The following is a 13,003-nucleotide window of genomic DNA, read 5'->3' as shown; positions in this document are numbered from 1 at the left end:
TACAGATTAAATTTTCACGGAGGGGGGATACCTTTGGGATCCCGGAGATGTGGTGAGCTACATTTTAGACCAGGGAGCACAGGAGCCCAGTTATAATCTTTATTTTTCTCCAGCGGGACTTGCATATTAACGTACACCATGTCCCCCTGCCCCGTTTCTAGTTTTCAAAAGGTCAGAGACTGCTCCCTGCCTTGTCCCATGAACCCGGATCAGGAGGAGACCCTGCTGTTCCCCCAGCAGATTCTCCTTGGGAGAGGGAGGGCGGCGGGCGGCCGACTACCTATCGTGTCTTAGTACTTCTCAGATGCCCGCTTCTCCCTCACACCGCCCTTTGTTGATTTCTGAATGCCTGTGGCCCCCACCCCAGATTCAAGTGTTGACGTCTCGCTCCCAACGCGATGGTATCAGGGGGTGGGGCCTTTGGGGGGCGCTGAGGTCAGGAGGGTGGAGCCTTGTGAGGGGATCGGGTCCTTCTAAAGGAGACTCCAGCCTGCACTCTTGCCCCTTCCTGTGAGGACCCACGTGAAGATGGCCTGCTGTGAACCAGGAAGCCAGCTCTCCTCACCGGCCCGGAGTCTGTGGCACCTTGATCTCCGACCTCCAGCCTCCCAAAGCGTGAGTGGTAAATTTCTGTTGTTTCTCAGTCGCCCGGTCAATGGCATTTGGTAACAGCAGGCCGAACGGGCCCAAACAGGTTTATTATTCTTTTTAAGGCTGAGAAAGCTGAGGCCCAGAAATGTTAGGATCGCACAGCAAGTGAAGGGGCTGAGCTGCGACTCTAAGCCAGCCATCAGCTTTCGAGACTCGCTTTTTTTTGGAAACTGAAGTATGACTGACACACGCCATTAGTTTCAGGGCTACACTGTAAGGATTGGTGTTTGTATCTATTGGAGATGATCGCCACAGTTAAGTCTCCTTAACATCCATCACCGCAGTTACACTGTATCCTTAGGACTTTTGTTTATAACAGACTTGGACCTCTCGAGCCCTTTCACAGATTTCACCCACCCCCAGCCCCCCCATGTTCGGCAACCGCTAATCTATTCCTCTGTATCGATGAGCTCCGTTTTTGTTTTTTCAGATTCCACATACAAGTGACATCATATGCCATTTGTCTCTTATTTCACTTAGCACAATGCCCTCAAGGCCCATCCGTGTTGTCACAGACGGCAAGATTTCCTTTTTTAAGCTGACAGTCCGTCATCCATCTATACCGTATTTTCTTTACTCACTCATCTGTTGGTGGACACTTAGGTTGTTGCCATGTCTTGGCTATTGGAAATAATGCTGCCGTCAACATGGGGGCACAGATGTCTTTTGGGGGACATGCATTCATCACCACACATGGCCTCAAGCCTACGAAGACACAGATGATCCACAGTACAAGTCCCATAGTCACTGCAGAGGTGAGGCATGAATTCTGCATCTCATTTCAGCTAGGAATAGCTCTGCTAGAGAATTAACTGTATTGGTGACTCAGTAATCGGTTAACTATACATTTAGTATATATTCAAAAATACTTAGGTGAACTCGTGTCCCCCTAGATTACCACAGCCTATCTTTAAATTGGAAATCTAGAACTTACCACCCTTTCACTTATAGACTGTCCCTTGAAAGACTGAGTGCTGATCGGGGCTGCCCCTTTTGCCTGTCGTGTTCCCGGGACGACGCGGAGGGCATAGCTCCCTAGACACAGGGAATTGCTAGGGAATATTCCAGGGAGATCTACGAGCCCGGTTCCAACCCCGCCTTGTTCACGAATACTTGCCCTAATGACAGGAGTTTGTTCTGCTTCTGAATAGTGTGAATACCGGAGAGAGAAGACTTAATTTAAAACCTCAGAGAACATCCAAAATGGAGTTCATGTTCCAAATGCATCTCCTGTCAGAGCGGAGAAGTGTTGGCCCCCAGATATGAGCAAGTATGATCTAGGCACACAGCCGCTCTGACATCCAGTGGGCTATGACCTCTCCCAGGGGCGGTGGAAGGCTGGACTACATCGATCCTACATTCAGCCTCGATGGACAGTTTACTGTGGATGAGGTTTTTCTCGAGAAACCGTGTAGGTCTGTCAACGGGGGGAGCCCCTGCCCGTGGCGCAGTGTTACAACACTTTCTCGTAACAACACCTTATCCTACACTCACTCAATGGCACGTAGGGCCAAAAAACTGCCAGCGGTTATTACTTTTCTCAGGAGTTCACCAATGTGACTCACGGATGACAAAACGGCTGCTACCAGGGAGACCACGGCGTCACTTCTGCACAGGTGATTTCTGTCTGGAGAAATGGCCGGGAGATGTGAAGTTACTCTTAACATCAAAACCTGTTAACTATCAGCTTTATTTTATTTTAAAATATACAAATATTTTGACACGTAGAAGAGTTCAGAGCTGTCGGATTTTGAAAACACCACACAATACCGACACAACCAAGAAATTCCATGTCACGTGAATCGCTGCAGACTGCCAGTTCCTTCCACTAACCTAACATTACAGATTCGAGGTACATCAAACGGGTTAACATCGGCAATGCTTAAGAGAACAGTAACGTGCTGCTCTAAGCAGAACAGCCACTTTAGGAATCACGGGCAGAAAAGCACTTCAACGGCAAACTTAGAGCTCCCTGCAAAAAAAATCTGCACCGAGACAGTGAGTTGATACAAACATTCCGTATCTGGGAAAATACTCTTCTTGTGAATTCTAACACTCCACAGAATAGGATCCTGTCTTCGAGAGGGACCGTCCTGGCGCTGTGACCTGCACCCCATCTCTAAGGTTCGGGTTAGGCTGACCGGAGGGAGGGCTTCAGGCAGGAGAAGACACGGGACTCGGAGCAGGGAGAACACGTCCAATGTCACGGGCAACGAGACCTGCTTGCGGGAGCGGAGTTCTGTGCCAGGATGGCAGGGATCGAAATGGACATATTTAAGAAGTGAAAACACATACACCAATGCAGGCGCATCATCAAATCATGCGGGACTTGAAACTGTTCTCTAACAAGGCCCAGCCTGAGCGATTCTCACAACCGAGACTTCGTGGAGCTGAGACGCGCCTTAGTTTTGCCGAGCGCGTTCCCAGGGCACACCTCTGCGTTTTCCTAAGGGTGCGCTCCTAAACCGTACGGATGACGGCACAACTTCCGGAAAAGAATCTTTCTTAAAATTGGAAGGGAGCCCCTTTTTTCCTTACTCTTCCTCATGAACATGTGAGGTTGTTCACTCTTCTAGATTAAATGCACAGGCAATACTGCGGCGAAAGGAAAACCCAAGGGACTGCTTCCCACTGAGGCCAAGTGGGAAGGAAACCTAGAATGATCTGGCATAAACTATGAGGTGAAAACAAAAGAACACGGTGCATGGGACCCTCACTAGGCATACAGTGTCACGACCCACTTGACATTCCCATTACATCACGAGAGCAATTCGGTTTGGGGAAGAGTTTAATGTATCGCTCGGGAAAAAAATAGCTCGTATTTTCCCATCGCTAACGGAGCGGTGGTTACGAGGTCCAGCGCCACCACGCGACCTTCATCCTGTCCCACACCGCCGAAAAAGAATCCAAAGCGGGCCGGACGTCCAGGATGGTGAACTGGTAGTCCTGGTTAACTTCGCCGCCGTCGTAGTAGTCGATGACATACCTGACTTCTGTCCCACAGCGGTTGATGATCCAGTCGTGCCTGTCAAAAGGCAACTCGTACCTGCAACGAAAACATGCTCGTGAGCGTGAAAGCGCTTGCTCTCGGGGTCACACGCCCAACCGGGGAGGTGAGCCTCAGAGGATCGGTCTGCTGCGCTGAAGGGAGACGCTGCTGAAGAGCCGCGGTGAGCCCAGCCCAGGTCAGATGACGGCTCGTTTGTCTGCAGAGCAGCAGTCGACAGAAAAGAGACCCGGGCCGGGGAGGTCCCAGGAGGCGCTGCAGCGATCCAAGCGTGAGCTGAGTCCGTCTACGCTGGAGGAACACAGAGGGACGCGGAGCGCTCAGATGCACAGAGACCACGGGAAGGAGCGAGAGGACAGATCCGAGAACACGGAGGACAAGTGAATTCCGTGCTACGATAATCAGGGGACAAGTCACAAAACCCTAATAAATCTGCCCACCACTGGGCACACTTGAGGGAGAGGAAGAAACCTGCAGCTGAACACCGAGTTTTGCAAGACGAACTGCAGTCCTGAGGCTGTCTGCTTTAGGTGCCAAGAGAAAGCTGATCCTGACCCGAGACGTGTAAAATAACATTTGTGCGCCGCCACTCACCCCATCCAGGAACGGATTCTTGCCCTTGGTGAGTACTCTTTCGCTTTACCTCCGAACCGGATCAACGATGGACCACAAGGACACTCCCTAGAAATTCGCCAACAAGAAAAGCCTATTAAAATATTTTCCCCCCCTCTGAGAAATGCGATGTTGCAGTTTTTCAACAACACACGTTTTTCTGTGTGCGTTTTACGTATCACATTTACAGAGTGAGAGAACTTCGAAAACAATTCAGAGAAATATCCCTTTTCGTTAGAAATATTGCTCTTTATTTCGGGGTCAAGTCTGTTCCACTCCTTCCACTTCATTCCAAATATCTGCGCTGTTTCTTTCCAGGAGTGAGGAAACGGACTTTACATTTGGTGGAAAGGGAAACGTTCTTAGGAAAAAGATAAAAGGTTAAGTAGCGGGCATGACACTTCTTTCACATGCTGCAGCTGGGTTTTTTAAGATGAACAGAAGAAAATCCTACTCTTCTTTCATTTGAAACCAGTGAACAAAGCCTTTATGAAGAAAAGTGCTGGCTGAATCCCTAGGAACAAACGAAATCAGCGATGGGCCGGCTCTTCACGTCAGGATATACGAGGCCACCTGTCTTGTTAGCTGCTGTCACCCTGAGGACAGGCTTCAGCCTTGGCGGCCCAAAGACGGGGCGGGGGGAGAAAACCAGCCCCAGTGTAACCGAGCCCTACCTGAGGCCCATCCGAGTTCCTGTACTTCCTTTACCAACCATTCGCTAGCATCTCAAGAGGGTCGCCAGCAAAGAAGTAAACTCGACCCAGGCAAGCTTTCTCCTGGAGGCTGTAGCATGTGTCTTTAAAGGGCCAATTTTGAGGGACCCCGGAAAATGACTAGGAAAGGGGTGAAACTGACAAAGTAGACTTCTCCTGGTCTCTCTCTGCTCCAAAGTCACACTGCAAGTACTTGGCGGGTGGCTTTCATTACAGTGGGCTTTTAGTCACTGCAGACACCTGTGGGTGGCTTCATCGGTGAGCTGGGAACATGGCTCCTGCTGGTCTCGGGTCGCTGAGGGGAGTCCTGGGTGCCCTGCCGTTCCCTCCTCGCGCGGACCCCTCCCAGGCCTGGTGTCCAGCAGTGACACCCACGGAGGGCTACTAATGAATCTCAGAGTTCAAATATTTAAAAACTGGGATATCTTAACGAGATCATTAAGTGGACTTTAGCCAAGAAGTTAATCCCATTTTATCACAAATTTAAAATGTAATCCCCCAATGATGATACAATCTGGCTTTCTGTGCAGACATCCCCCACCCCTATGGTTCTCGAGGTGGACTCTGCAGACCGGCGGCGTCTATGTCTTTCTAGAAATGCCAAGTCTGGGCCTCATCCCAGACCTACTGAATTAGAATCCCTGGGGCTAGGGGCCCCGGCTCCCAGAGACTTCCGGCCCACCACTGCCAACAAACACGTGACTGCTGCACCTGTTCCCCCGAGGGAAGGGCCCACCGCGGAGACCTCTCCTGAGGTCTGGTCCTGATGGGGGTTCAGTGATGCTGAGGGAACGGAACTGCTCTTCTCCTCACCCTTGGGGCACAGCACCGGGCCATCTCCCACCCCATGTGCCTTCCGTGTACTGTGACATTCCTCCCACGGAGAGGCGGGCACCACGGCCCCTTCCCCTGAACCAGGGCAGGCTTGTGATGCTCCGGGACTGCCGAGGCCAGGTCATCAAGGGAGATGTAGCTTCCCTGGAGTTTTCTGGAACACTAGGTCTCGGAACCCAGTCACCAGGTGAGGAAATGGTCCAGCCTGCAGAGGATCCCGGCCCACGGCCGTCAAGCCCATCCCCGATCAGAGCCTGGCTGCGGCCCTAGGCGTTGTGAGCAGAGAGGAGCCACCCTTGCTCTGTCCTCTCTGCACTCGGGACCCAATGAATCCACAAGCATAATAAAATGGTTGCCATTTCACGCAGCTGGGTGGGAGCGGGTCTGTCACACAACTGTCACCGAAACAGACCTACCACCTACAATGTTGTATTACAACAGCACACTGTTTGAATACAACGTTAAAACTCTAGAAAGCGAGCCCAAATAAGAAAGATGTCGGAAAAATGTTTTTTTTTTTTTTTAAGCTCTCAGACATACTTACGCAGCATGAAGGGCTTCCCACTTCAAAATCTCCTTCCAGGCTTGCTCGTTATTCTGATTGTGAATTTTGATGATATTGTACATATCTCTCTGACTAATATCGTCATCCTTCCACTTCCACCTAGGAAAGGACATTTGGTAGAACTTGATAACATTACCGATCACGCCATGAAATCAACCCACATATTCGTTTCACCAAGTCACCAAAACCACTTGCACACAGATCAAGGAACCATAAAGTAACACTTTTTCAGTCAGTACCACTGATTAACTTTTTCTAAGTACTTCACGTAATAGCATTTTTAAACATCTATTACTGGCTATAATAAGTTAATCTCGTGTGTCAAGTTGACTGGGCCATGGGGGGCCCAGATGTTTGGTCAAACATTACTCTGGGTGTGTCTGTGAGAGCATTTTGGAGGAAAATAAGCTTTAAATGGGCAAAACAGAGTGCCCTCCCTAATGTGGGTGGGCCTCATCTGATCAGTTGAAGGTCTAAATAAAAGAATGAGCCTCTTGCAAATAACAGGGAACTTTTCCTGCCTGACTGCCTGCGAGCCGGGATATGGTTTTTTCAGGCCTTTGGACTGGAATGAAAACAACAGTTCTTGGGTCTCCAGCCTGCCAGCTTTTAGACTCAAACTACACATCAGCTGTCCTGGGTCTCCAGCCTGCTGACTGCAGATCGTGGGACTTCTCAGCCTCCATGATCACGAGAAGTCAATTCCTTACAATAAATCTCTTTACATCTGTAAAGACACACACCCCGTCAGTTCTGTTTCTCCAGAGAATCCTGACTGATACGCTGGCCTTTGTACTGACGTTCTCGTAGGTCTGAAAAATTGGCTGATTGTTATATACTGTCTAGCTTATGAAAATTTACTATATGTTTTGGGGATAAAAACCTCTTTAACATTTCATTCTTAGATGAACTTGATGAGCAAATTTATACCCTAACATGCTCACTCACCCTTTGCGTAACATCGCGTTCCAGAACATCTGTTCAGAAGGATAAACCCACTTTTTGTCTGAATCTGCTCTCGGAATGGATGACTCCTCCCTCACCGTAGACAGCGCAAATGGCTGATCCGGGGCCGGCATCTGGTTGGGTGGCGGCATCTAAACAAGGTGAGCAGGTTTTTAAATGTTGGAAATAGACACAAAGTGGAAACGAACAATATAATCGACGACATTCCGGAAAGCGGTGCAGCATCACGCATGAGGCACAGGTTCCCTATCAAGCCAGTGACGTCACGATTTCAGACCTACCAGCTGATTTGGTTGTTCTGAAGAGTTCTAGTTCTAAAGTTGTTTTTCCTTGTTAAGGAGTTCTCACAAACGGTAGGTACACACTGTGGCTACATTTTCTGTCTCTTTCTCCCCAAGGATTAAGAAGTAAAAATGATCACTGTGACTGCAGACATTTCTAAAGCCCTTTCAATGACGGGCTCTTCAAAAACGCCTGGTCTTCTGAGGAAGAGTCTCAGAAGATACATGTAGACCATCACTTTCTTTTTACATGTTCTTTGCTTTTACGATCCTGCTGATGCTTTCTGTCTTTGGGCTGAACACATTAGAGAGGAGCAGTGACGCCGGCACACTGGCGGACTGGAAGGAGGGGAAGAATCCTTCCTCCCAGACATAAGGGCGGCAACAGTGCTGTGCAAACACTTGCCCTGGACCAGGGGCTCTCGCCCCGGGCAGCGCTGCCATTTGGGGCCGGACAACTTTTGGTTACGGGGGTCTGTTCCGAGCACTGTAGGGTATTTGGCAACCTCCCTGGTCTCTACCCAACAGTACCCCTCCTCCCGCGTCGTGACAACCAGGGTCCTCCCGAGGGCAAACATCAAGCCAGGCTGAGAACCCCTGGCACAGAACTTTTTCTGTGTTGGAAGTATGTGGGATTTTCGAGCAGATCCGCATTTATTATTAAGTCACAACGTGGCCCCTGGTTAGAATGATGTGCACGGTCACCACAGTGGGTTTAAGGACTCGCATCAGAGGCAGGTGGGATTCGGTCTGGGATCTGCCACATGCTGGCTGAGCGATGCGGGCCAAACCACACGCCTGATCATTCTCAGTGGCTTCCGCTCTAAAAACGGGGACGCTGACACTACTGGCTGCACACGGTGGTTATGAGAATTACTCAAAAGCGTGTATGGTGCTTAGCGTGAGGGCTACAGATGCGACTAAAAGAAACGCCGGCTGTTATTAACACTCTTAATACGTGTAACGATCCCATGGGGTAAGAGTCTAGGTCTGTGGGATTCCAAAAGGCCCATGTTCTGAACCACTAGGCTGTTCTCTAACAGCAGTACTGTTCCCTAGTAACTACTGTTACCTGGAACAGTAGTCTAACGAGGGCACTTTTAGAAATGTCAGGAGACACATTAGGTTGTCATGACCGAGTAAAGAGGGTCCCACTGGCAACTGGTGGGTAAAGACTAGGGAAGCCGCTAAGATCCTATGGAGCACAGGACAGCCCCCACTGCAAGGAACCCACCAGCCTCAATGTCAACGGTGCTAAGGCAGAGAAGCCCTGATCTTGTCCACTTTCCTCCTCAACACAGCAGTGTCCTTAGAGTTTGGCAGGGTCATTACTGAGTGCTGAGGCTGAATGTCTGTGTCCCTCCAAATTGACTGAAGCTGCTGGCACCTTCCAAGAGGACTTCTCAACCTCTGGAACCGTGAGAATAAATGTCTGTACAAGCCACCTAGTTGCTGGTATTGTTACATACATAACATACACACACACGAACACACACACATATATATCACAGCCCTTCTCTTCCAGACTAAGTATTTCTAGTTCCTTCAAACGTTGGCCAAGATTTCTAAATACTTTTGGTAACCATGGCCTTCTAAGAACCCTGTTCTGGCCTTCTAAACTACAGATCTGAGTCTGTCTGTCTCTCCATTAAAATGGGATTCCAAACAGGAAGCCCCCACCTCCCGCACTATCGCAAAATGTAGTGAGGCTGTGCTAGTCTTAGCCTGGCTTTGTCACGCCATCCCACTGGTGGCTGCCACGGGACGCTGTACCACACCAGTGACTCTCACGCAGGCTGGCACCCAGCTGGGCCGGAAAAAGTGCCCTCACCAGCCTCACGCCTATGAGGTTTCCCAAGACCAGAAACACCTTTACCAATCCTAACTGCACTCCTCACGGGACCTCCTGCCTTCCACTTATCCCCAAAGGAACTATTCCTGTGGTGTGGCTTCTTTCCAGTCAACCTACTCTGGCACTTGGTGGTCACGGTTTTCTTTTTCAGGCACCCTCTGAAACGATACTTAGAAATGCCTTCTAGATTTTCAGTGTGGATGGAATATGAGACTTCTGTATCTTAAGAGGAAGAGAGAATCAATCCTAGCAGCCAGCGGTTTGTCCTGGGAGTCCACAAAGGCATCTCTGTATGACAAGTTGTGGGGAGGGGGGCCGAATGTGAATTACCAGGTTAGAAGGGTCCAGGTCCTCCTTACTGCCGGCCACGGCGCCGGTGACAGGGCACTCCACGTACTCATATGCACGGTCCTGGTGGGTGGGCACAGAGCTCGTTTTGTTCTCACAAGTTGGCTCAGGTGGCTCCGCACTCACTGGACAGCCTGAAGTAAACGAAGTGTAAAAACAGTGTGACCACAAAGGCAGGACATCTAGCTCTCTCAATCCGGGCCCTAAAGAGCTAGATTTCTGACCTGGGATCACCATCAAAGGGGGAAAAACTTGGAAGGGTACTGAAAAAGTGTTACTTTGTGGTAACACTGTTACCATACTGTTTCAAGCTGCCAAGAGCTAAGCTAGCTAACATTCTAAGATCCTAAAGACCAGGAGAAGGTTCTAGATATTTATTCTCCCCTTGAAAGAGAAATGGGTACTCACTCCCTTATTGTGCCATGCCCTCAGCACAACTATACAAAAAAAAAAAAAATCTCAACACTTGCAAAGGAACATATCGTTTGTTCCATGGTTTTAGTAATGGGCTAGAAGGTACCTGCTTGGGCTCCCAGCAGCGAGCTGTTGCAGAGGAACCTAAGTGGGGGGTCGGCCACGTTTTACCAAATCTCCCTTTCTATTCACAAGTTCCAGAAAAGGCCCAGCCCCGATCAGGACACCAGAGGCCCGGCTTCCTGATACCTTCTCTCAGGTACTGAACACAGGAGATGAAAATGAACAAAGGAGCCCTCAAAAAGGCTCCTGGAGAAAAGTCTGAATGCCACTCTGCTTGTGTTTGCTCTAGGATGGAAACAAGGCACAGAAAACTACTCCTTGGCCAAGGTTCTATTCCTCATGGGTAGATAGCAAACATTTACCAACAAAAGGCATATATTAAAGAAAACGGTCCATGATCCGCATAGGACCCAGACGCCACTTCAAAGGTCTGAACCTATAAGAGCAGCAGTGAGAAGGGCAGTTGATGCCCAAGGTTCCAGGGTGCTAATGGAAGCAAGTGTGGGGACTGAGAAGCTGGTCTTAGACTCAGGAGAGGCGCAGGCACCAGGAGAGCCATGGCCCGGGAAGACAGCTGGCCCGAGTAAGGAATCCCTGTGTCAGGAAGCAGCAGTAACACCAAGAATACTCTGGATGACCTACACACCAAAGACAAGTTTCGTTTCACTTCCTGTCCTCCGATTCTCCTCCCAGACCCTCATTCTCACTAGGACCTTGTATAGCTGTCCAGTTGAGGGCTGAACAGACACTTGCTATACTGCCTTTCCTCTCTACCATTCAAAGTGCCAATCTTTTCTGGGTCACTGATCCCAGCTGGCTGTTAGAAAATACCAGTAGCCCCTTTAGTCACCTACAAATACCTGCATCCTTTACTAATGCAAACAAATCAGGCCAACAGCTCTTTTGGATACACGGTAAATGAAATCAAAGCCTGTTTAGGGCTCTATGACCTGCCCCAGGTCACGGAGTTTCTGCTGGCTCTGCCGCTTATTAGCTGTGAGACTTCTAAGTCTCCTAAACCATAAAATAGGGAGAAAACCTACCACACAGGATTATGAAGATGAGAATGTGAACTCCATTAGGCAGAAGTTTTTTGTGTTCTGTATGTTGCTGTTCTCTCAGTGCAAAAACAAACAAAACCCACCAGTGCTTGGCGAAGAGTGGGCGGTGGGTAAATTCTTGCTGACTGACCAAGGCAATGAAAGACTACAAGGCAAGCAAGCGTTTTTCAGGCCACACGTTTATAGACACAGTGCTCTTCCAGGGTTTCTCCATATAAGAAGAATGGAGACAGATGCAGACGAAGCAGGTGTTTTCTAACAGCCAGCTGGGATCAGTGACCCAGAAAAGATTGACACTTTGAATGGTAGAGGGGAAAGGCAGTATAGCACTCTTGACGTGCGGGGCCAGGTGATTCTTTGTTGCAGGCGTGTGCCGTGCACTCCAGGGTGTTTAGCGGGGCTCCTGCCTTCTACTTACTACATGCACCACGTCCTCTCAGTTTTGACAAACCAAAATGCTTCCAGACACTGCCACATGTCCCCTGGGGGGGGGGGGGTGGAGGGGTGGCCACCCAGGCTGAGAACCGATGGCAAACTTTGGGGGGTAAGAGCTAAGGTATGGAGCAATCACTTCACTCTCACGCACTATCCTAATCCTTTTGGGAATTCCCTTTTGTTTTTGTTTTCTAGACAAAGGGTCGATTACCTTTCATTTTCCCTTCATGCATGGGGCATCCTGAAGGCGGGGATGCTGTCTGATGATCAGAAGCATTTGAGGTCTGAACTGCAACAGCAGGGGTAGACGCAGACAAACCCATGGTTGGAACCGCGAGGCCGAATCCAAACAATTCTAAACTCACACGTGCCAAAAAGCAAAGAAACCGATTAATGCTGATGCCTGGCCTCTGACCACTCCCTTGGTGTTCTTAATCTGCCCAACCCTTGTTCCTCCCCCTTGTCATCCTGTTGTAAACCTACAGGGCAGGGTATATCCACTTTGAGGGATAGCTTTAATACATTAACCCCTTTAGGAAATACTAGTGCGAAACCTACACCACACCACTCTTTAGACGCACGTTTCTAAGATGTCCGGATTTTGGGGGTGAGGTGAGGGCGCCCCTGAGAAACTACACCACAGAGAGGGGGGTGTAGGTCTAGGGAGCAGGGGGTCCTCAAAGTGGTGATCCAGATGGGAGAGGGCAGCCCAGACCAGAACCCCAGACCCGGGCTTAACCAAGGACTGGGAATGAGGGAAGGGTACGGGGCAGAAAAGGGATTCGAGGAGGAAGGAAAGGACCGCGGACGGGAGGACGCGGCCAGAGTCTTCTTCACGCGGTCCCTGCGTGTCTCACCTGGGACCCCCGTCCCGGGACCCCAAAACCCACCGGCCTCGGCCAGCCTGCCCCTCCGCACCTGACTCCAGTCCCGGGCCGCTCCGAGGAGCCGGCCCCGCCTCTAACCGCTAGCCCGCCACCGCCGCCTTCTCCTCTCTCGGTCACCGTTGCCTTCGCGGTCACCGCTGGCGTTCGAGCGCACCGCTACTTCCTTTTCCGAAGGCGGGACTTCCGGGCGCGCGGGAGGCGGGGCGCGGGCTGAGGAGGAACGGCTTCCGTCGATCACGGAGGAGCGGACCCCGCCCCTTCCCGCCTCGACCTATAAGCGCGAGGGCCGCTCCCTGGCCCCGCCCCTCCTAACC

General features: G+C 50.3%; 1 protein-coding gene across 1 annotated transcript; it reads right to left on the bottom strand.

Moving 5' to 3' along the window:
* Window positions 1–2,322: 2,322 nt before the first annotated feature.
* On the bottom strand, window positions 2,323–12,879 carry HCCS (holocytochrome c synthase). Its single transcript, XM_004000261.6, has 7 exons — window positions 12,721–12,879; window positions 12,014–12,157; window positions 9,812–9,963; window positions 7,331–7,479; window positions 6,362–6,481; window positions 4,253–4,339; window positions 2,323–3,697 (listed from the first exon to the last, which is right to left on the bottom strand). The coding sequence occupies exons 2-7, from the start codon at window positions 12,123–12,125 to the stop codon at window positions 3,499–3,501; spliced, it is 819 nt and encodes a 272-aa protein (XP_004000310.1). The 5' UTR covers window positions 12,126–12,157; window positions 12,721–12,879; the 3' UTR covers window positions 2,323–3,498.
* Between the last annotated feature and the right edge of the window lie 124 nt (window positions 12,880–13,003).

This window comes from Felis catus, chromosome X, assembly GCF_018350175.1.
Source record: "Felis catus isolate Fca126 chromosome X, F.catus_Fca126_mat1.0, whole genome shotgun sequence".
Taxonomy (NCBI): domain Eukaryota; kingdom Metazoa; phylum Chordata; class Mammalia; order Carnivora; family Felidae; genus Felis; species Felis catus.
Note: the sequence above shows the minus strand (reverse complement) of the source record. Positions and strands in the feature narration are given on the sequence as shown.

What these genes read in the sequence shown, in the direction of transcription:
- HCCS (XM_004000261.6), bottom strand. Translation starts at nt 12,125, where the DNA reads ATGGGTTTGTCTGCGTCTACCCCTGCTGTTGCAGTTCAGACCTCAAAT. An exon ending in GCATGAAGGGAAAATGAAAG is followed by an intron (nt 9,964 to 12,013) that starts GTAATCGACCCT and finishes CGTTTACTTCAG; the next exon opens with GCTGTCCAGTGAGTGCGGAG. An exon ending in ACCTGGACCCTTCTAACCTG is followed by an intron (nt 7,480 to 9,811) that starts GTAATTCACATT and finishes CACCTTGTTTAG; the next exon opens with ATGCCGCCACCCAACCAGAT.